Source organism: Schistocerca piceifrons, chromosome 10 (assembly GCF_021461385.2).
Source record: "Schistocerca piceifrons isolate TAMUIC-IGC-003096 chromosome 10, iqSchPice1.1, whole genome shotgun sequence".
NCBI classification, from domain to species: Eukaryota; Metazoa; Arthropoda; class Insecta; order Orthoptera; family Acrididae; genus Schistocerca; species Schistocerca piceifrons.
Window position 1 is genome coordinate 141910971 of NC_060147.1, and position 23953 is coordinate 141934923.

Consider the following 23953-nt stretch of genomic DNA (forward strand, 5'->3'; position numbering starts at 1 on the left):
AGGCTTTTTAGACTACAAGGAAAGACAGTAAGATTTGTAGCTAAGGCAAATAAAAGAATGTAAAATACTTACCTCCTAGTTTATGTACATTCTGCAGGCAATCATGTTTCTGAAGCTAAATTGAAAACACATTGTAAAGAACAGTAATGTACATAAAAGCAACACATGGGAAAGGAAATACTTTATAGAATTATAAGTAATAAAAAAAGCAGCAAATTACAGTCCACACACAATAGGGATAATTTTTTACAATAGACTGTAATCTCACTTTAATATGGCCAATTTAAATACCTTACAAAATAAACTGAAGTACCTATTAACAGAGAAATACTGTTATTGAATAAATGATTTCAAATTGTTGTGTCTCCTTGTAAAATTGTTAGTTTATGTAGTCACAAACTTAGTTTTGTAAAAGAAAACAGATATTTTTTTATTCTTGACTCTTTATATCAATGTATGTATTTACTGTTCACTAGCACGAGAAATAAAATTAGTACAAACCCTGTATCTCAGGATTATGTAAACTGAAGCTGTCACAAATTGAAAAACTGATCATTATATGCATAGCGTATAAATAAATAAAAGAAAAATAAAAAGTTAAAACAGTACTGGGCTGTAGTTTTTCTAGTGTGATCGTCTGCATTTGTTGCCAGATGCGGCAAATTTTGTAACTATTGCCAGCCTTTTAGACTCTGTTCCTCATGTTTGTCACAAATAAAACCACGTTTTACTTTGAATAACCAAAAATAATGTATCTGTCATTTCAATATTTCCAGGCCAACGAGAGCCTCAAGACGAAATTCTACGGTGCTGACGCAGCATCGCTGGAGGCGATCAGGACGAGGGTTCCCGGCAACTCGCACTGCGTGGACTGCGATTACCCCAGTGAGTGGCAACTGCAGCGAGGGGGGTGCCTCAGTTGCTGAGAGTGACACACACTGATCTAGTATGCAGTACCTTGCCCGTGAGCTCTGTTGTCACGCTTACAGTTCAGACAGACCCAGGCACACAGTATCAGGTGTCTCTAGTTTGCTGCTTGTATTTGCCTGTTGCCAAACTCAGTTTATTAGTAAGTTATTCTTATGCCCCATTGTTCATTTTTACCATCTCTCACTCTACTGTGGAATGCACTAAATAATTTACAGGAAGACTGCCTTTTCTCGGCCATGTTTGCAGTATGCACGATTACTGTTACAAGTGATTTACTTAATCAGTTTATTCTGCAAATTTCCATTTACTAACGAGTCACGGAATTTCTTTGAGGGAGAGGGGAAACAGAGGAGAACTCTGGTTACAGAGATACTGTTGTCAGAATACAGAAATTTGTTTTAAGAATTGTGTAGGGTGTTTCACGAGGAATAGTTAGTATTCGGGGATACGACACAAACCACCGTTCGAAGGAAAACTGTCAACTAGACACGGGCTCTACAATGCGTACCTTCAGAGCTGTGAACACTTAATCTTTGATAGTGTGAAACAAATCTCTTCTACTGCAAGCTCTTTAGTTTCCATATTTTGAGAGATGGTCAATCTGTGAGTCACACATCTTCTGCTGAACAAATGCTCATACCTCTTAAGGTATGCATTTTAGATCCCATGTTTAGTGGGCATTTATTTATTTTTTTATTTATTTCCCCTATACTATGCCCACCAAAAATATGGAAAGGAAAGCAAAGAGCTTTCAGTAGAAGAGATTATTTCACAGTATCAGAGACGAAGAGGTGCTCATTGCTCTTAAGACATGCATTTTAGAATCCACATTTACTCGAATTTTTGCTTTGCGCGATCGTTCCCCGTATATTCGGAATATCGTACGGGGACTTCTTCAAAAAATTTAGTGTTCCACAACTGCTTCGTGATAATAAAACCGACACACTGCAGAGATGAGTTTATGACTGGAAACGGAAGAAAGACTGTCTTACTAATACTTGTCTGGAAACGGACGGTGTGCGCACGACGGAGACGGATCGTCCCGTAGAACCCGGTCCTCCGAATCTGGTGTATGCAGAGTCTACTGCCTCCCTGCATGCTCGTCTGTCTAAAAGAACCCAGGATCACACAAACCTCCAGAAAGGGCTCGAAATGTCGTGTGATGTGGTCGGCGTCTGGAGGGTACTTGTTTTGGTATAGCCGTGCTACCTCTTAACCGTTTCCATCTGCTCGGCCGTACACAAACACCGTCTCGGTTTGTTCCCGAGACCGTTCTGCTGCTTACGGTATGCTGTGTCAGTCTCACAGCCTGCAGCAGACAAAGTCAGAGGAACTTTCATTAGTCAGTGCCATCTACTGTGGCAATGCTGCATTTCTGGACACATGTTCGTAAGATCTTTTTTGTCCATTTCTAGTCAGGAATCCATCCCTGCAGGTCGTCAGTTTTATTAATGTTCACCCTGTATACGTTAGTGTCATTGTCAAAATTGTTCTGCAGTGTTACAGCTTCCTTGGAAAGTGGGTGCTTTCCAGGCAAGACAAAGCAAACTTTTGCTAACTTCCTTCATCTTTGATACTTATATTTATAATTTTCTGTGGAGTTTCCTTACTGACATCACATGCTTCTGCAGTCCATTCCTGTGATTTTAAAATGTCTGCTAGTCTGCTATAGGATTTACATTTGAAAAGGTAATAAATGTGGTAAATAATCCCCCCAATACCAGCCCCTGAAGCACTTCTTGTTTACTGCCATAACCTCACATATTTATTTATGGATCGCACTGGCACGCACGTGTGTGCGTGCATGTGCTCACACACACACACACACACACACACACACACACACACACACACACACACACATGTTCACAGATACACCACTACCACAAAATGTCACTGGCATTTCGCTCTGTGACATTGTATCTGCACAAAGAACAGCAATGGCTATAGGAAAGCAGCAATCATCATCGCAACTAGGTGCTCAGAGAGAGGATAAATCTTAGTGGTTGTTGGCGGTTACTGGAGGTGGATGCACAGAACAGCTGGAAACTTGGCCATATTCTGATGTGCTGCGTTCTGATGTGATGTGAACTGTAGGACCAAAAACACCCTCTACAAGTGCTTTGAGGAGTTAGCATTGGCAGAGAACAGAGTCAAATATGAGGATACATGTGTGTTCAACAGCCTTACGAGGAATATTAAATGTCTTGTGATGCATTTGGCAGAATTTAGGACAGAATCAGATGTCCTTACTTGGGCAACTCCTACTCCATTGAAGAGTATCTTCAAGTTACTCTTAAAATTAATGTATTAGATTATTTTATATTTAAAATTAGCTCTTCAAATCAATAATGTTTCATAGCGTCAAGTCATTTCATTGTATTGCACTTAACACTTTGGAGACCGGCCACTTACAAGACTATTGTGCCCAGGAAAGTGACCAATTATGCTTTTTTAGTGGCACATATGTAATTGATATAATTCGGGGGGATACGTACTGAAAATGGCCACGCTTCAAGATTTATTTTTTGTATTTGCATTAGTTCTTTGATAGATCACAAATTTGACAGTAACGATGGCAGAAAGTATGAGTAACCTCCCAAGAAAAAAGTATGAGGTGAGTTATTGAGCAATTTCTTCCTTTTGAACTTTCCAGATTTCTTGCTCACTCAACAAACATGATGGTTTGTAGCAGAATCACAGCAAAACCTAATGAGTACATGCACGAAATTACATCAGTGTGTTCATATTGGAGCAATTAGCAACAGGAGCTATTATGTACACTTCTTTTTTTAAATAAATGTAGAAATTAACAACCGGCACCAGTCATGGGACAGGTTGCAAGACGTCTGTAAATTGTTCTCATATGAAATGAGTCCAGTTTTTGAGCATAGTTGGCTTGCACATGGAGAAAATTGCAGCCCAACCTGTACTCGAATGCAATGTTTTTAACACAAAATAGCAGCCTGAGCTATATTGGCAGAATATGCTGATGTTGCTAAAAACTGTGGAAGAATGTTAGAATGTTGGTGCTGGAGATAAATTTGGTACGTTATTACAACATTAGAATTATTACAATGCACGCATACATTACTACAATATTAGTGAGGAAAATGAAAGTAATGTGCTGACACTGAGTATAAATTTAGGTGTTAAAGAACTCTTTTCTGAAGGCACGTATTTGGAATGGAGTCTTATGGAAGTGAAACATGGCCAATAAAGAGTTCAGAGGAGAAAAAAATTGAAGCATTTGAAATGTGGTGCTGTAGGAGATTGCTGAAAGTTAGATGGATAGATCAAATAGCAGTTGAGGAGGTACTGAATAGAATTGGGGGGAAAAACAAATGTGTGGTACAACCTGATCGAAAGAAGGGACCCCTGGTAAGACGCATCCCGATTCGTCGAGGAACCCTGTTTGCTAACGGAAAGAAGTGTGTGGGGGACAGGGTAAAAGCCATAGAGCGAGATTGAGGGCTGAATACAGTCAGTCAGTACCACAGCAACATTGCAATATTTTATTAGATAAAAAAATAAGAAACATTCTTGCTGATCACCCCTTTTAATGACTCCAGTTTGTTATTGATGTTATTATAATGCTCCGTCAGCACATTCAGTTAACTAGGGAGTTGGTATAATAGTCTTATAGCTGCTTAAACTGCCTCCCCCTGTGCCACAGTCAGTTTAAGTCACCAACAGTGGCGGTGATTTTTATTTGTAGTGTGATTTTTTACAAAATAGGAAATATTTTTCTCACTTGATATCTTCTGCAAATTATTAAAATATAATTGGTTGAATTTCAGACCCAGACTGGGCCAGTGTCAACCTGGGGGTTCTGATGTGCATCGAGTGCTCCGGCGTGCATCGCAACTTGGGTTCCCACATCTCGAGAGTGCGGTCGCTGCATCTTGACGAGTGGACGTGAGTGCACCTGAAACTTCTTAACTTTTTTTTGGACCTTTCTTGTGTGTCTGTGCTGTACCGTAAATTTGACAGACTGTTCCAAAATGTGGCCCGGGCACTTTCGTACTAGCCTTGAACACCGACGGACTCTCTGCGAGACGTGGAATGCACGACTCGGGATTTGGAATTACGTTGAGAACACTCTGTGTTGCTTGTGAGTCATTCGGAATATTAAGTTTGACTGGTTCTGGATTTCACAGATCAGAATGTCAAAATGACCCACAGTGCATTTGAGAACTCAGTATTCGCACAGATTGTCAGTGAAACAGGATGCCATGTCTGGTGTTAAAGAATTGTCACGGAGAGACTTTTGATGGTGATGTTGGGGGGGGGGGGGTGACTGTACCATCTGCCAACAATGGAAGTTAACATAATCTTGTCACACTTGTTTGTATCATAGTAGTGGATTTTGTGTCTTCTGTATCTTTATTATTACTTGCTCTGTTTTTCATGAGATAATGCGAAGGTTCAGTAAGGTCTTAAATATTTTTCTGATGCATGTCCTCACACAAAAGAATCCAAATATATAAAAGTGGAGAAACAGTTTTAGGTTTCACAATACGTGATAAAAGTGATAAAAGTCAGTTCTATCAAAGTAGAAAAACAATAATGTTATGAAAACGACAGACTGCTGCTCACCATAGAGATGAACTGCAGACAGGCACAATGAACAGACAGTTACACAGCTTTTGACCAAAGCCTTTTTTTAAAAACACACACACACACACACACACACACACACACACACACACCTCACACCTCACACACCAGACTGCTATCTCCAGCTAGAATGCAACTGCTGCATTGAATGAAGCAGCAATCTGGAGAGGGGCAGGGAAGGGGGTATAGGTGGGGAGAGGGAGGAGCACTGTTTAGGGGATTGTGCAGGATCTAGATTGTGGCAGGACGAGACTTTCGGGTGCATTGTTGGGAGGCTGTGAGGGGTGAGGGGGAGGGGGAGGGGAGGATGAGGGTGCTTCGGCAGAGAATGGAATACAGGGACGGTGAGGAAGTGAATTGGGTGGAGGTGTGGGACAGAGGCGATGGAAACTGTTGGGTGGAGGAAGTGGGAACATTAGGTTACTGTAGCTTGAGGCAGGATGATTTTGGGGGTGGGGAATGCGTTGTAAGGATGACTCCTATCTGCACAGTTCAGAAAAGCTGGTGACGGAGGGGAGCATCGAAATTGCCCGGGTTGTCTGTGACTGCTTCACAACCTGAGCCATTTGGATCCTCCCCTTCACCACCAGCTTTTCAGAACTGCACAGACAGAAGTCATCCTTACGACACATTCCCTACTCTGAAAATTATTGCGGCCTTCACCCGTGGCAACCTACTGTTCGCAGTCCCACACATCCTCTGAATTCGTCTCCCTTCACCCTCATTGTATACTGCCCATCATTCCCCTTGCTTGCTTCTCTCTTTTTGCAGTCTTGCCCCCCCTTCCCCCCCCCCCCACCCCCTCCCCATGTGCTCACCTTCCCCACATCCTCCTGATGCTGCACCCGGCAGCCTTCCCTGCCACCATCTAGTCACTGCACGCTCCACTAAACAGAGTTCTTCTCTTCCTCCACCTTGCTATTCCTCCTCCTCTCCACCCCACTCTGAGTTGCTGCTTTCATTAAAAGTGGCAGTTGCATGCTGAACGGAGATAGCAGTTACGTGTGCATGAGATGTGCTTGCTTCTGTGAATGCATTTTTGTTTTCTTTTTTGAACAATGCTTTGGCCAAAACCTAAGTGCGTAACAGTCTTTTCATCGCATCTGTCTGCAACACAACTTCTCATCTCTAAGGTGAGTAGCAATTTATCCTTTTCGTAATACTGTCAATATTTCCACCCGGACTTTCCAAAGCAAAATCACACATTTTTTCCTCATTTCACACTTAGAAAGAAAACAAGTTTTCTTACTGAAATAAATGTTGATGTTTTGAAATGTTTGGACAAAGTTTTTCTGTTTGTTCAGTTTTCAGCAGAGCAGAGAATTTAATATACGACCTTTTCTGAGAACGCCTGCTGTGAATGTTGCTTCGGCCTTTAATAAACTCTATTATTGTTGCTAGTTTGTTAATTCTGATACTACGCTCTGACCTTTCGTATCACCTCACTTCCACCGTTCATTATTAGGTTACGAAGTGACAGTGTGTGGCTGTTCCACCCAGTGTGAAAACACTTCCTTTTGATGGTGTCATTTCCTTTTGTTTCAATTCATTCCCCTGATATCCAGTATGAATTGAGCTTTAACCTATACTCTGAAAGTTGCCTTACAGTGTATGACAGTGTACTGATGTTTCCCCGTTTCCTGTGCCAATGAAAAATAGTGCACTGCGCATTGCCATCCCTCACTTCCAGCCGTCTGCCTAAATGGTGATGCACAACCCCGTGCCTCGACAGCACGGTTACTTCGTCTGGTCGGACACTGCTGTGTTTCAGATTTATTTCAGTAACAGTGTCAGTTTCTCCATTTTGGCTGTATCACAAATCTTATTTTGATGTTCAATTCACATACACTACATACTAAATGTGCCCCAAAAATCGAGTGCTGTACCTACAGCGAGGGTTTGGCCTAACTTGCTCCTGCTACTGGCAGATCTTCTGACACGGAATGTGTGGCCACCGAATTTCACTCTCGAGGTGATTTTAGTGTCGCCCGGTTTTTGTTGACACGAGTGGTGATTAAGGCACTCGAGTTTAACGTTTAGACCTGACTGTTTGTGAACGTCAAAATAAATTGTGCGATCGAAATAAATTGTGCGATGCAGCTGTGTGGGGAAGTGGACATTGTTATTGGATTAACTTAAATGACAGCTGAAATAAACCTATACGCTGCCCTAAGTGCAGTGGACCCCACAAAAATAGACTTCGCATTTTCGTTCCATCCGTAGCCCGGTGCAAGTAAGGTTCAGTTGTAATTTAACAGTTTAAGAGTATACATTGGCTTAACCACATTTATAATTTTAACCATATTAAAACTGACATTTTGTAGATTAACTAGCTTCCAACTTCTGAGTTACACCATCACAAAAATCAGAACAAGTTAAGTCGCATAGTGCTCAGAGCCAGAACACACATAATAAAAGGTGTTACATATGAAAGCTTTTGGTGCTAGTGGCTCCTCCTCCTAGCAGAAGGGTTGAAGGGAAAGGAAGAGGGGTGAAAGAAAAGAACCGGAGAGGATTAAGAAAATGGGTAGAGTTTGGAAAAGTTACCTAGACCCCGGGTCAGTGGATAATTACCGGACCTGTACTCACCAAGCGGCAGCAGGAGAACACACTTATAAAAAAGATCTTACGTATGTAAGCTTTTGGAGCCACTGGCGTCTCCTTCTGGCAGAAAGGTTGAAGGGGAAAAAAGAGGGGTGAAGGAAAAGGATTGGAGAGATTTAGGAAAAGGGGTAAAGTTGGGAAAAGTTACCCAGAACCGCTGGGTCAGTGGAGAGTTACCTGACTGGTAATTCTCCCCTGACCAGCTCCTGGGTGGCTTTTCCAACCTCTATCCCTTTTCCTAATCCTCTGCGGTCATTTTCCTTCACCCCTGTCTGTTCCTTCCCCTTTAATCCTTCTTCCAGAAGAAGGAGCCACTGGCTCCGAAAGTCTGCACACGTGAATCCTTTTTTATGTATGTATTCTCCCACTTGATGAGTAGAGTTTCTATCTATCCAATTTCATTATATTGTCAAAAATATAATTATTTTCATTGTTATAATACAGGTATTAGATTTATGTGGAATTTACATTCTTGAAAAATTACTGTGAGAACTTGTAGAAGTGTTTAATGAGGTGTTCTTCCACTTTATTTTTTTAATATTTGCAAATGTTCAATTTCCTATCTAGTGTCTACTGGCAACCTGTTACAGCCTTTTGCATCAGATAATGAAACTCTATTCTGAACCTCAGAGATGGATTTAGAGCCTACATGGAAATTATTTATACTTCTAGTGCTGGTGTTGTGAATTGCTAATTTCATCCTAAATTCACTCTTGTTATTAACAAGTACTGTTTGGAGTATGTGTGTTGGCGCTTCAGTGTAAGAATTCCTCAGGTCCCAGAACGGGTTGCTCTGCTCGATGGCTGGCACTACACTCGGGGAGTCAGGGCATATCGCAGACAATTAGACTGTTTCCTCAGTGGACCTTGAGAGCACAGTTGCAGTGGTATAACCTGCTACAGGTCCCACAATATTGCAGAAGCCACTTCAATGATGTAAGGTTCATTACACTTACATGGCGTGATGAAAAAACTCGGTGGATGAATTTCTTTATCAGCAGTTGTAGGTGCTACTACCATTTGACGTAATTTGTCTGACATCTGATCAGTTGCCACAGGCAGCGTCAAGTTGGAACACATTCTGACTTGTCAGTCAGCATCCAGAGACACTAGAGTGATGTGTTTACTTGGTGTGTCACACGTCATGGACCTCGAACAATGCGTGAACATTTGAGTTCTGTTTGAAGATGCAAAAAAGTGCCAAATAACACACGAAATGTTGAAATTGGTGTATGGTGATAATGTTGTAACTCTGAAGACTCTTTACAACTGGTATGAGCAATTTATAAGTGGAAATGAGTCGGTAGAAGATGAGCAATGTTCGGGACATCCAGTAACTTCAAAAACAGAAGGAAACGTGTGGAAATAGACAAAAATAGTTTGTTCAAAGGACTTAGCATCTCATATTCATCTCTACAAAGCAATTTAACTGGTAATTTGCAAATGAGGTGCGTGAGTGCAAAATTTGTTCCCAAACTTTTTTTGGTGAGCAGAAGGAAAATCTTGTCTCAGTTTTCATGGGCTTGAAGTGTCATCTTCATCCAGATTCGAACTTTATGTCCAGAATTGTAACTGGAGATTAACTTTGGTGTATGGGTGAGACTGTGAGATGAAAATTGAGAGTTACCAGTGGAAAACCAGTGCATCTTCTCACCCTACAAACACACTTCAGTCAAAATCGAATATCAGAGTAATGCTCATTGCTTAGGACATACTGCAATCAGAGTTCCTTCCGAGAGGAATATCTGTAAATGCCCAATTTTACAAGTGCATACTACAATGTTTGCAAAATAATGTATGAAGAAAGAACAGGAAAATGGGGCCAGTGACTTCCTTCTTCATCACAACAACATGCCGTGACACACTTCGATTTTTATTCACGAGCTTTTGGCCAGGAAAAAGGTTCCTGTCTGTCCACATCCACCAGACTGACCAGATTTAGCACCATGCAACTTCTGGCTCTTCCCAAAAGTAAAACCGTGCTTAAAGGAAAATATTTTGACAGCACCCTGACATTGAGAGGGCCACAACAGACCAGCCGAACACCCTACCAAAAGAAGCCTTCCAGAAATGCGTCCACTCAGAGATTCAGTGTTGGGATAAGTGCGTTACTACCCAAGGACAGTGCTCTGAAGAAGATTAAATCAAATTCCAAGTAAAATTATTACTTTGTTTTCAATAAAATTAGTCACCATATTTTTTGATCAAACGTTTTGCTGCAGATTTTCATGAGCTTCAGTGGTAGTACGGTTTAAATGAACACAGAATTTTAGTGCACCATACTGCTTCTCTCACATCAGCTCCATTTTTTGGTATGCGAAATGCAAAAGGTGTGTATGACATAGAGCATTACTACCAGCCTACCAGTACGAGTAGGTAGGAAATTGTCTTTGATTTTGTCCTGTAGCTTCCGTCTCAGTTTTTGTTGAAAAGCTCTTGTACATAAACATAAGTATAATTCACTGTTTCCGTGGAAGAGATGGGGGAATTCCTTAAGAAATCGTGTAAATCGTCAGCACCGTGCCACATCTTCCCCTAATAAGATGTACTACAATTGTAAGTCTCACATGTTCTCTGCCATAGTGAGAGGTTGCGGTTATCTAAATGTAGAAACAATTCCTGTAATTATCAGTTTCATTAGATTGACACTACTTGTAATTAAACCACCAATAAATTCTGCCACATAGTGTACTGACAGTAATATCAACAAATTCACTGTAGCACAAACTGCCTAACTACACATCTCTGACACGGTAAAACGTAAGGAAATTGGCAAATACTGTCGACCGTATCTCTCGTCGACCTTAATACTCTAATCGGAATGACACGGCAGAAACACTTGTCCCCACCGTCTGTGTCCCAATCAGTTACACCGCCACCCTCCGTGTGTCCTCCTTTCGACTGTCCTTCCCCGCAGTGACACTCTTGCATTGATTTTAATTGGACCACAGCATTTTACACTAAGTATTACATTCAGTATTTCACGAACAAGCTTAAGTGTGTTCCATTCTCATTGTGAAGGAATATTTACAGACTATTATTTGACAGAGGCTTACATTCGCACGAGAAATAACGACAAAGATTACAGTAAAACGAAACCCTCGGCACACCGGGTGAGACGAGTCGCTTGTCCACAGGCCGGGCCAGCTGAGCGTGATGCTGGCGATGGGGAACGCGACGGCCAACAGCCTGTGGGAGGCGTCGCTGCACCCGGGCCGTGCCAAGCCGACGCCCAACTCGAGCCGCGAGGAGAAGGAGCGCTGGATCCGCTCCAAGTACGAGCACAAGGAGTTCCTGGCGGCAGCGCCGGCGGGCGCGCCGCTGGCGCAACAGCTGGTGGATGCCGTCTGCAGGTAGGAGCGGCGGCCGACTCTAACTGTAGCAGCGGGAACGCTCGAGTAGTGTCACGAAAGATACAATGAAAAAGCCTCTTGTCCCAGTTTAACATTTAGTGATCCACTATGTATATCTTCTTTTTTTATGTGAATAATGTACGAATCATCTAACAGTGTAAGCAACTAGCTAAATTCGTGTTCCTTTTCAGTAATTAATGCCATATCATAAACTAAATTCACAATGTTGATTTTCTCTTTGTGATAAACTACCTCTACGTCACGATAGTCCAGGAATTCCTATATTGCCGGCCGGAGTGGCCGAGGGGTTCTAGGCACTTCAGTCCGGAACTGCTACGGTCGCAGGTTCGAATCCTGCCTCGGGCACGGATGTATGTGATGTCCTTAGGTTAGTTAGGTTTAAGGTTCTAAGCTCTAGGGGACTGATGACCTCAGAAGTTAAGTCCCATAGTGCTCAGAGCCATTTGAACCAGCCAATTCCTGTATTGCCTCTCCAAATACGCAATATATGAGGGTCACTCAGTGAGTAAACAGGCAAATAACTGTACAGCAAAAATGGTTATTTAAATCAATGTAACTCATTGCCCATTTATCTCTGTAAATGTAAGTCAGGACAGACGGACAGCAACTGGTCGGTGAAATATAACAACACTGTACCGACAGCAGGTATTTTTATATTGTTTTACTAGGCAACCAGTTTCAACATTCCCGTCTCATTATCTTCAGGCCTGTCACACGAGTGGCACTGAGTACTACTCGCACAAGTATAATAAGGTGAGGCACCAATATTCTATCTGGTTCCATAGATATCCGAACTTCACGAGCACGTACGCTCTTCACACGTGTGACAGCTATTACTTGTGTGAAGAACACACGTGCTCACGAAGTTTGAATATCTACAGAACCGAATACGAATTCGTGCAACAGGCCTGAAGGTGTTGTAATTGGAATGTCAAAACTGGTTGCCTAATAAAACAATATAAAAATAACTGCTGTTGATACAGTATTATTACATTTATCGCTGTGATCCCCACCAACTTCTGTGCATATGTCCCATCATGCAAGTCTTCTTATCTCCTCCATGAAGATGAAGAAGTTCTGCTTGTGGAAGCATTAAGGGGCAAGGTAGGGAGAGGGTACAGCTGCTAAGTGCAATCAGAATGTTTGGGGGGGGGTGTGGGGGGGGGGGGGGGACGGCAAAAAGAAGAGAAATAGAGGAGGGGGAAAAGGCCAGTGGCTGTGTTGATTGAATAGAAAGTTATTTAGTGCTCGGGGGCAGGGAATGGGAAAGGTAGGGACAGGAAAGCGACTAGCAAAGGGTGAGGCCAGGGTCGTTATGGGTACTTAGGATGTAATGCAGGAAGAGTTCCCACCTGTGAAATTCAGAAAAGCTGGTGTTGGCGGACGGATCCAGATAGCACGGGCTGTGAAGCAGTCGCTGAAGTGAACAGTGATGCTCAGGAACTGGATGGTCCACCTGCCTCTAGGCCGCAGTTTGTCAGTGACATTTGTGTGAGCGGACAGCTTGTTAGTTGTCGTGCCTATGTAAAAAGTGGCAGAGTGGTTGCAGCTTAGTTTGTAGATCACATGACTGTTTTAACAAGTAGGCGTGGCTCTGATGGAATAGGAAACACCCGTGACGGGACTGGAGGAGATGGTGGTAGAAGATTTATGGGACAAGTCTTGCGTATAGGTCTGTTGCAGGGATATGAGCCGTGAGGCAACGTGTTGGGAACAGGGGTGCAACAGAGATGGACAAGGATATTGTCACTGTAGTCCCCTACCACCTCATATGCACGCACCCTTCAGCCACAAAGGAGCACTCCCCTCATGACTCAGTATCACCCGGGACCAGAGCAGCTGAATCACATTCTCCACCAGGCTTTTGACTGCTTCTTGTCCCGCCCTGAAATGAGGAACATCCTACCCACCAGCCTTCCCAGCCCTGCCACACTGGTATTCTGCCACTTACTGAAACTGAGGAACATCCTTGTCTATCCTTGCTCCACTCCTCTTCCCAACCCCTTGCCTTATGGCTCATATCCCAGTGCCAAATATTTCTGCAGGCACTACGAGTGGCTAGCCTGTCTCCACACAGACCAGTATCTGCGTGCTACCAGCTATCACCACCCTTTGCATCAAGTGGAAGTCGTTTCAGATGCTGAAAGCCTTCCGAAGGAACTGAGCCGTTCATGAAATGTGTTCGAGGAACACAGCTATGACAACTGCCAGATTTCGCAAGCCGTCTTGCCTAAGAAACGTGCTCCTGATGAGCAGACAAAGAAGCTCGTGTTTTTGCGGTTCTGTGGATCAATAAAGGAAACTGATTCAGCCTTCCAGGCCCAAACTAAAATTTGACAACTAATGAGGCCTGTAAAAGACAACCTAGGTCCCAGAATGTCAGAGGTATTTAAAATACTACGGGGGTGTGGACAGCTTTATGTTGGACAGATTGTGCATGTATTTAACAGCATCATGTAGAATATCAGTAGCAGCAAAACATGCTCTAGAAAACTGATAGCGTATTGCATTCGCCGAGACATCTGCTATTAAACAGACTAATAGTTTCTGGAACAGTGTCGTAAAAGAATAAATCGAGATAAAAATTTCTGGCAGTGCGCTCGATAAAGATGGCGGCCTGTAGCTAAGCACAGCTTGAAATTCAGGCATCAGAAGGTTGAAGTGGGCACAGCAAACGTGCAACGACAACATTACTATGTTTGCACTGGAGTGAGCACCAGTGACATCACTGAAGGCAATGCAGCTCTGTAAGCACGGCAGCTGCAATCACTTGACAGTCACCACTCGAAAATAGCCGAGGAGCACTCAGTTCGAAGCTCACCGATTTTAAACCGCTCGACATGGCTGGAAGAATGAGATAATTTTGACAGTATATTTTGCCACAAAACTGAGAATTCGTATATTACTGAAAGTGGTTTTTTGTCATCTTCAGTCTTGAGACTGGTTTGAGGCACCTCTCCACACTAGTCTTTTCTGTGCAAACCTCCTCATCTTCAAATAACTCCTGCAGTGTACATCCCTTTGAACCTGCAAGCCTCGATCTCCCTATATGATTTTTACCCCCACACTTCTCTCCATCTCCAAATGATCATTTCTCGATGCCTCGGGATGTGTCCGATACAACTTGTCCCTTTGTTTTGCCAAATTGTACCATAAATTTTCTTTTTCCCCAGTCTACACTTTTAGCCATACCTTACTTATTTAATCTTCTGCATTCTTCCGTAGCACCACATTTCAGTGACTTCTATTTCACTACCATCCACTCCAGACAAATATTTTCAAAAAGTAATTCTTAATCTTAGATCACATGTTATCATATTACTCTTTTTACGGAAACTCAAACAATGGAAAATCTGTGATGGGTAATACCAATTATGAATAGGATAGATTCCTACTCACAGTATAGAGATGTTGAGAGCTTTCAGCCAAAGGGCCTTCTTCTAAAGTAGAAACTACATACATTCACAAAAGCTGAGCTCACATGCACACACGCGACCACTCTCTGTGCCTACTGAGGCTGTACTGCAAGCAACTGTGGCTGATGGGAGAAGCATTCCTTGTGTGGTGGGGGTAAGGAGGAGGCAAGGGCAGGGTGGGGGAGGGGTGGAGGTGGTAAAGTACTGCTTGTGGGAGCATACGGGGATGTAGTGGGGACGGGGCAGTGCTGCAGGTGCATTCGGGAGGTTTGGGAGGGAAGAGGAGCAGAAAAGGAGAGAAGTAGAGGACGGGAAAAGGACTGACGGAGCATCGGTGGAATAGAAGTCTGTGTAGTGCTGGAGTCGGAACAAGGAAGACGACAGGTGGGTCGAGGACAGGGACAGTGAAGGTTCGAGTTGAGGGTGTTATGGGAACTTAGGATATATTGCAGGGAGAGTTCCCATCTGCACAGTTCAGAAAAGCTGATGTCAGTAGGATGGATGAAGATGATGCAAGTTGTGAAGCAGTCACCGAAGTGAAGCATCACATTCAGTAACTGGGTGGTCCAGCTGGCTTTCGGGCACAGTTTGTCAGTTGCCATTTGTGTGGATAGGTAGCTCATTAGTCACTGTCCCCATGTAGAATACAGCTTAGCTTGTAGATCACATGGCTGCTTTCATATGTAGCCCTGCCTCTGATGGGACAGGAGATGCCTGTCACCAGACTGGAGTAGGTAGTAGAGGGAAGGAGTACAGGACACGTTACAGTGCAAGTCGGCAACTGTTATATTCCGAGGAGCCAAATCTTATATCCACACTGCTAAAGTCAAATGGGATCAAGCTGTGTGTTGCTACAGGCCGCCATCTTTATTGAGGGTGTTGCCAGAAATTTTTATCTCAATTGCTTCTTTTATGACACTGTTCCAGAAACTATTAGTCTGTGTAATAGCAGATGTCTCGGCGAATGCAATACGTTGTCCATTTTTTAGAGCATGTTTCACTGCCATTGATTTCTCTGGTTGCCGTAGGTGAAAATGTCTCCTGTATTCTACATGGTGCTGTTAAATAGTATGTACCATCCGTCCAACATAACGCTGTCCACACCCACATAGTATTCTATATATATCTCTGACGTTCTAGGACCTAGATTGCCTTTTACAGGCCTCATTAGTTGTTAAATTTTAACTTGGGCCCCCAAGGCTGAATCAGTTTTATGCCTCTTTAAGAGCCAGCTAATCTTTCCTGTTATTGACTCAAGGAACAGCAAAAATGCAAGCTTCTTTGTGTGCTCATCAGGAGCCTTTTGTTTATGTTTCTTAGGCCAGATGGTTTGTGAAATCTGGCAGTTGTTGAAGCTGTTTTCCTTGAACACCTTTCATAAGCGTCTCAGTTCCTCCAGAAAGCTTGCAGCATCTGAGATGAGTTCCACTCAATGCAAAGGGTGGTGATAGCTGGTTGTTGTTGTTGTTGTTGTTGTTGTTGTTGTGGTCTTCAGTCCTGAGACTGGTTTGATGCAGCTCTCCATCCTCCTCTGTTCTGTGCAAGCTTCATCTCCCAGTACTTACTGCAACCTACGTCCTTCTGAATCTGCTTAGTGTATTCATCTCTTGGTCTCCCTCTACGATTTTTACCCTCCACGCTGCCCTCCAATACTAAATTGGTGATCCCTATATGTCTCAGAACATGTCCTACCAACCGATCCCTTCTTCTAGTCAAGTTGTGCCACAAACTCCTCTTCTCCCCAGTTCTATTCAATACCTCCTCATTAGTTATGTGATCTACCCATCTAATCTTCAGCATTCTTCTGTAGCACCACATTTTGAAAGCTTCTATTCTCTTCTTGTCTAAGCTATTTATCGTCCACGTTTCACTTCCATACATGGCTACACTCCATACAAATACTTTCAGAAACGACTTCCCGACATTTAAATCTATACTCGATGTTAACAAATTTCTCTTCTTCAGAAATGCTTTCCTTGCCATTGCCAGTCTACATTTTATATCCTCTCTACTTCGACCATCATCAGTTATTTTGCTCCCCAAATAGCAAAACTCCTTTACTACTTTAAGTGTCTCATTTCCTAATCTAATTCCCTCAGCATCACTCGACTTAATTCGACTACATTCCATTATCCTCGTTTTGCTTTTGTTGATGTTTATCTTATATCCTCCTTTCAAGACACTGTCCATTCTGTTCAACTGCTCTTCCAAGTCTTTTGCTGTCTCTGACAGAATTACAATGTCATCGGCAAACCTTAAAGTTTTTATTTCTTCTCCATGGATTTTAATACCTACTCCGAACTTTTCTTTTGTTTCCTTTACTGGTTGCTCAATATACAGATTGAATAACATCGGGGATAGACTACAACTCTGTCTCACTCCCTTCCCAATCACTGCTTCCCTTTTGACTCTTATAACTGCCATCTGGTTTCTGTACAAATTGTAAATAGCCTTTCGCTCTCTGTATTTTACCCCTGCCACCTTCAGAATTTGAAAGAGAGTATTCCAATCAACATTGTCAAAAGCATTCTCTAAGTCTACAAATGCTAGAAACGTTGGTTTGCCTTTCCCTCATCTTTCTTCTAAGATTAGTTGTAGGGTCAGTATTGCCTCACATGTTCCATCATTTCTACAGAATCCAAACTGATCTTCCCCGAGGTTGGCTTCTATCAGTTTTTCCATTCGTCTGTAAAGAATTCGCATTAGTATTTTGCAGCTGTGACTTATTAAACTGATAGTTCGGTAATTTTCACATCTGTCAACACCTGCTTTCTTTGGGATTGGAATTATTATATTCTTCTTGAAGTCTGAGGGTATTTCACCTGTCTCATACATCTTGCTCACCAGATGCTAGAGTTTTGTCAGGACTGGCTCTCCCAAGGCTGTCAGTAGTTCTAATGGAATGTTGTCTACTCCGGGGGCCTTGTTTCGACTCAGGTCTTTCAGTGCTCTGTCAAACTCTTCACGCAATACCATATCTCCCATTTCATCTTCATCTACATCCTCTTCCATTTCCATAATATTGTCCTCAAGTACATCACCCTTGTATAGACCCTCTACATACTCCTTCCACCTTTCTGCTTTCCCTTCTTTGCTTAGAACTGGGTTTCCATCAAAGCTCTTGATATTCATGTAAGTGGTTCTCCTTTCTCCAAAAGTCTCTTTAATTTACCTGTAAGCAGTATCTATCTTACACCTAGTGAGATAAGCCTCTATATCCTTACATTTGCCCTCTAGCCATCCCTGCTTAGGCATTTTGCACTTCCTGTCAATATCATTTTTGAGACGTTTGTATTCCTTTTTGCCTGCTTCATTTCCTGCGTTTTTATATTTTCTCCTTTCATCAATAAAATTCAATATTTCTTCTGTTACCCAAGGGTTTCTACTAGTCCTTGTCTTTTTATCTACTTGATCCTCAGCCGCCTTCACTACTTCATCCCTCAGAGCTACCCATTCTTCTTCTACTGTATTCATTTCCCCCATTCCTGTCAATTGTTCCCTTATGCTCTCCCTTAACTCTGTACAACCTCTGGTTCTTTCAGTTTATCCAGGTCCCATCTCCTTAAATTCCCACCTTTTTGCAGTTTCTTCAGTTTTAATCTACAGTTCATAACCAATAGAATGTGGTCAGAGTTTACATCTGCCCCTGGAAAGGTCTTACAATTCAAAACCTGGTTCTTAAATCTCTGTCTTACCATTATATAATCTATATGATACCTACTAGTATCTCCAGGGTTCTTCCATATATACAACCTTCTTTCATAATTCGTAAACCAAGTGTTAGTTATGATTAAGTTATGCTCTGCGCAAAATTCTACCAGGTGGCTTCCTCTTTCATTTCTTAGCCCCAAGCCACATTCACCTACTATGTTTCCTTCTCTCCCTTTTCCTACTCTTGAATTCCAATCACCCATGACTATTAAATTTTCGTCTCCCTTCACTACCTGAATAATTTCTTTTATCTCATCATACATTTCATCAATTTCTTCGTCATCTGCAGAGCTAGTTGGCATATAAACTTGTACTACTGTGGTAGGCATGGGCTTCGTGTCTATCTTGGCCACAATAATGCATTCACTATGCTGTTTGTAGTAGCTTATCTGCACTCCTATTTTTTTATTCATTATTAAACCTACTCCTGCATTAGCCCTATTTGATTTTGTATTTATTACCCTGTATTCACCTGACCATAAGTCTTGTTCCTCCTGCCACCAAACTTTACTAATTCCCACCATATCTAACTCTAACCTATCCATTTCCCTTTTTAAATTTTCTAACCTACCTGCCCGATTAAGGGATCTGACATTCCACGCTCCAATCCGTAGAACGCCAGTTTTGTTTCTCCTGATAACAACGTCCTCTTGAGTAGTCCCCGCCCGGAGATCCGAATGGGGGACCATTTTACCTCTGGAATATTTCACCCAAGAGGACGCCATCATCATTTAATCATACAGTAAAGCTGCATGCCCTCGGGAAAAATTACGGCTGTAGTTTCCCCTTGCTTTCAGCCGTTCGCAGTACCAGAACAGCAAGGCCATTTTGGTTAGTGTTCAAAATGGTTCAAATGGCTCTGAGCACTATGGGACTTAACTTCTGATGTCATCAGTCCCCTAGAACTTAGAACTACTTAAACCTAACTAACCGAAGGACACCACACACATCCATGCCCGAGGCAGGATTCGAACCTGCGACTGGAGCGGTCGCGCAGTTCCGGACTGTAGCGCCTAGAACCGCTTGGCCACCCCGGCCAGCTATTGGTTAGTGTTACAAGGCCAGATCAGTCAATCATCCAGACTGTTGCCCCTGCAACTACTGAAAAGGCTGCTGCTCCTCTTCAGGAACCACACGTTTGTCTGGCCTCTCAACAGATACCCCTCCGTTGTGGCTGCACCTACGGTACGGCTATCTTTATCATTGAGGCACGCAAGCCTCCCCACCAACGGCAAGGTCCATGGTTCATGGGGGGGATAGCTGGTAGCATCCAGATATCCGTCTGGGTTTCTGGTAAGTGGATGAGGACGTCGAGAAAAGGAGAGACACCGTCTGTCTCCACCTCTGCCATGAACTGGATGTTGTCACAAATGCTGTCATGTGGTCAGAGAGTTCTCTCAGCACAGTATATAAGAACAGCAGCTGCAACCATTCGACAGTCATTAATTGATAATGGCCGAAAATCACTTGGCCAGAAGCTCATGGGTTTTAAACCACTTGACCCAGGTGGAATTCTGAGAGAATTTATCATCTTTAGTAATGTACGAGTAGCTTACTTCTAGAACCAAATACTGGGAAAACTTCGTTGGAATGTCAGGCATAAAAGGAAAAGGATAGATTGCTACTCACTGTAAATGTGATGCATTGAGCTGTATATATATATATATATGTGTGTGTGTGTGTGTGTGTGTGTGTGTGTGTGTGTGTGTTCTTTTTCTCAAGAAGGCTTTGGCCGAAAGCTAAAGTGTAACATTCTTTTCATTGTGCCTACCTGCAACTATATGTGCCAGTCTATCCTTTTCTTTTTACTGCTGCAAAAACTGTTCCAATAACCATAGATAAGGTAACAGGACCATATTTACAAAGAGATCAAAACAGATACGTTATAGATGGTACATCTATAGACTGTAATAAACACACAATTTCCTGGAATGAATATTGATTCTCATTTGAAGTGGTGTGAACACACAAATGACTTACAAACAGAATGTTACACCCTTGCACGCCTGTCATCGGTGTGACAGCCAGTGCCTCTTAGTTAAATACTACTCATTTGCAAACTCTGTTCTTAACTGCAGAATTCATTTCTGCAAACAAATAGATAAAATCACAGCTAATTTCGCAAACTATAGTCTGAAGAATAATAACTAAATATAATAATCAAACACACTGTAAAGAACTGCTTGAAACATTGACCACTTCGCCTACACTGTGTGAGTACATTTATCAGTTGGTTATGCACATCAAAAGTAAACTGAATTACCGTACCAGAAGCACTGTCCACACCATCGGAACAAGATCGAGACCGAACTTACATTTATCGAGAAAGAATAAACGTAAAATCCAAAACAGTATTATGCACCACAGAATAAATTTGCACAACAAATATAAAACGTCGGATTGGAAACGCGATGCTCCAGAAAAATGCTGAAGATTGAGTGGGGATATCAGGTAACTAATGAGGAGGTACTGAATCAAACTGGGGAATAAAGAAACGTGTGGCACAGCTTGACTGGAAGAAGTGATCCCTTGTGAGGGGACAACCTAAGGCGTGAAGGAATCATCACTTTGGTAATGGGCGGAAATGGGGAGGGTATAAATTGTAGAGGAGGAGACCAAAGCTTCATTACAGTAAACTGAGGAACAAAAGTCACGGGTTACCTCCTAATATCGTGTCGGACTTCCTTTTGCCTGGCGTAGTGCAGCAGCTTGACGGCAAGTAATTGGAAGTCCCCTGCACAAATATTGAGCCCCGCTGCCTCTATAGCCGTATGTAATTGGGAGCTGGTGTTGATGCAGGTTTGTGTGCACAAACTGACCCTCAATTTATGTCCCATAAATGTCCGACGGGATTCTTGCTGGGCGATCTGGGTAGCCAAACCATTCAGTCAAATTAAAACTTCAGTCCGAGCTTTTGTGGCGTCTGCGCCACTCTCTAACCCTACCGTCAGCCCTTAACGACTGAATTTGGGACTCAAGTTTACCGGGCCACAGTTTTTCAGTCGTCTAGAGTCTAGCCGATACGGTCACGAGCCCAGGATAGACGCCACAGGTGATGTCGTGCTCTCGGCAAAGACACTCGTGTCAGTCGTCTGCTGGCGTGGCCCACTGACGCCGAGTTTTGCGACACTGTCCTAACGGATACTTCCGTCGTACATCCCGCGTTGATTTTTGTGGTTATTTCACACAGGTTGCTCGTCTGTCGGAACTGACAACTCTGCGCAAATGCCACTGCTCTCAGTTGTCGAGTGAAGGTTTTCGGCCACTGTGTTGTCAGTAATGAGAGGTGATGCCTGAAACTTGGTATTCTCGGCACACTCTCGACACTGTGGTTCACAGAATACTGAATTCCCTAACGGTGTCCGAAACGGAATGTCCTACGTGTCTAGTTCCAATTACCATTCTGTGTTCAAAGTCTGTCAATTCCTGTCGTGTGGGAATAATCGTATCGGAAACCCTTTCTCGTGAATCACCTGAGTACAAATGACAGCTACACTAATGTTCTGTCCTTTTATGCCTTGTGAACACAGTTCTACTGCCATCTGTATATAAGCAAGTCTATGTCCTCTGAATTTTGTCATCTCAGTGCAAGCAGGTACAGAAGAATGTAAGCTGTGACAGTTATCCAGATATGGAGAGGCTTGCACAGTATGGACTACCACTGAAAGCTTCTTCAAACCTGTCCTTGGGCTTATGAGTAAAATAACAACAAAATCAGTAAAAACCTAGTGCAAAAAACATAGTCCCGTTATTTATGGCGATTATGTGCACAGAACAGATAACACGTAGATGTATCAGCAAAAATAGTCAGTTTTTCAAAATATAATGTAATTGGAGAGACAAAAAATCTAGTCGCCAAGCAGCCGGCAGGAGAACACACCTATAAAATGTATTACAGTTTGTGAGCTTTCGGAATCAGTGGCTCTTTCTTCTAGCAGAAGGGTTGAAGGTGAAGGAAGAGGGGTAATACCTTCTTCGTGTGTGTTCTCTTACTACTGTTTGGTGAGTAGATTTTTATCTATCCAATTACTTTATGACACACAGAGGTGTCATCCTTTTCTACAGCCACCCATCTCCCCCAGCAGTTTCGTGTGCTGTTCACGGTTGTTTTGTCTTCATCTGTGGAAGACATTTTAGGATATGAAATATTGGCCACTGAGCTGAAACCTCAATGAGTCCCAGAATTTAGGGGAGTTATGAGGTGTATACAGGGCACCTCAGTTCATCATCTGATTTACATTTGCATCTATACTCTGCAAATCAACATAAGTGCATGACAGAGGGTACATCCCATTGTACCAGTTATTAGGATTTCTTCCTGTTCCATTCACTTGTGAAGTGTGGGAAGAATGAGACTGATTGCATTTCCCCGGTATTCTACCAATAGACTGAAACCTGCTACCTGCTTTATCCACAACTGACCCTATGTAACTGTTCCATTTCATACCCGTAAAAAGTGTTATACCCAGGTATTTGCATGAGTTGGCTAATTCCAATTGTGACTCACTGATATTATAACTTAGAAGTTTCATTCATCTTGTAAAGTGCACAGTTTTACACTTCTGAATATTTGAGATAAATTGGCAATCTTTGCACCACTGTCAAATCTTACTAAGCTCTGACTGAATATTTATGCAGCTTCTTTCAGACAGTACTTCATTATCTATAACTGCATTATCTGCAGAAAGTATGAGGTTAATATTGATTCGATTCTCTCTTGACACTTGACATTATCAATTACAAGTAATCATTTGTAAGAATTCCCATTTATGCGCAACAATTGACATTCCTATTTTATTTAATTCCCTCCTTTCCCCATTAAAATTATTTTGCCATTTATAAATTTGTGTTGCATCTCTTTAGAGGCTGGCACAAAAATACATCACGGAGCGAGGTGGTGCAGTGGTCAACACACTACACTCGCATTCGGGACGACGACGGTTGAAACTTGCATCCGGCGATCCTGATTTAGGTTTTCTGTGATTTCCCTACATCGGTTCAGGCAAATGCCGGGATGGTTCCTTTGACTTCCCTTCCCATCCTTTCCTAATACGACAGGAATGATAACCTCGCTATTTGGGCCCCTCTCCCAAAACCGACCGAGCACTGTATAATGCATCGTCTTTGCTAAGGTGTTACTCTTGTAAAATTTTATTTGTGATGCCCTCTTGTAAAGCTTACCCAAACTGACATTTCCTCCTGTGTTTGGCTAGACAGGTATCGATTCTCCTTTTTGTGGCTCCAATATACACTTGACCACAACTGTTCGGAATTTTACACACCAGCCGTAGTCAGTGT

General features: G+C 42.5%; 1 protein-coding gene across 1 annotated transcript in view; it reads left to right on the plus strand.

Moving 5' to 3' along the window:
* Positions 1-23953, plus strand: part of LOC124718779 (centaurin-gamma-1A) — a 327380-nt gene that overhangs the window by 289477 nt on the left and 13950 nt on the right. The window contains exons 13-15 of the mRNA XM_047244390.1: positions 777-885; positions 4731-4848; positions 11292-11507. Of these exons, the coding sequence (XP_047100346.1) occupies positions 777-885; positions 4731-4848; positions 11292-11507 (443 nt within the window). The remainder of the gene's footprint in view (positions 1-776; positions 886-4730; positions 4849-11291; positions 11508-23953) is intronic.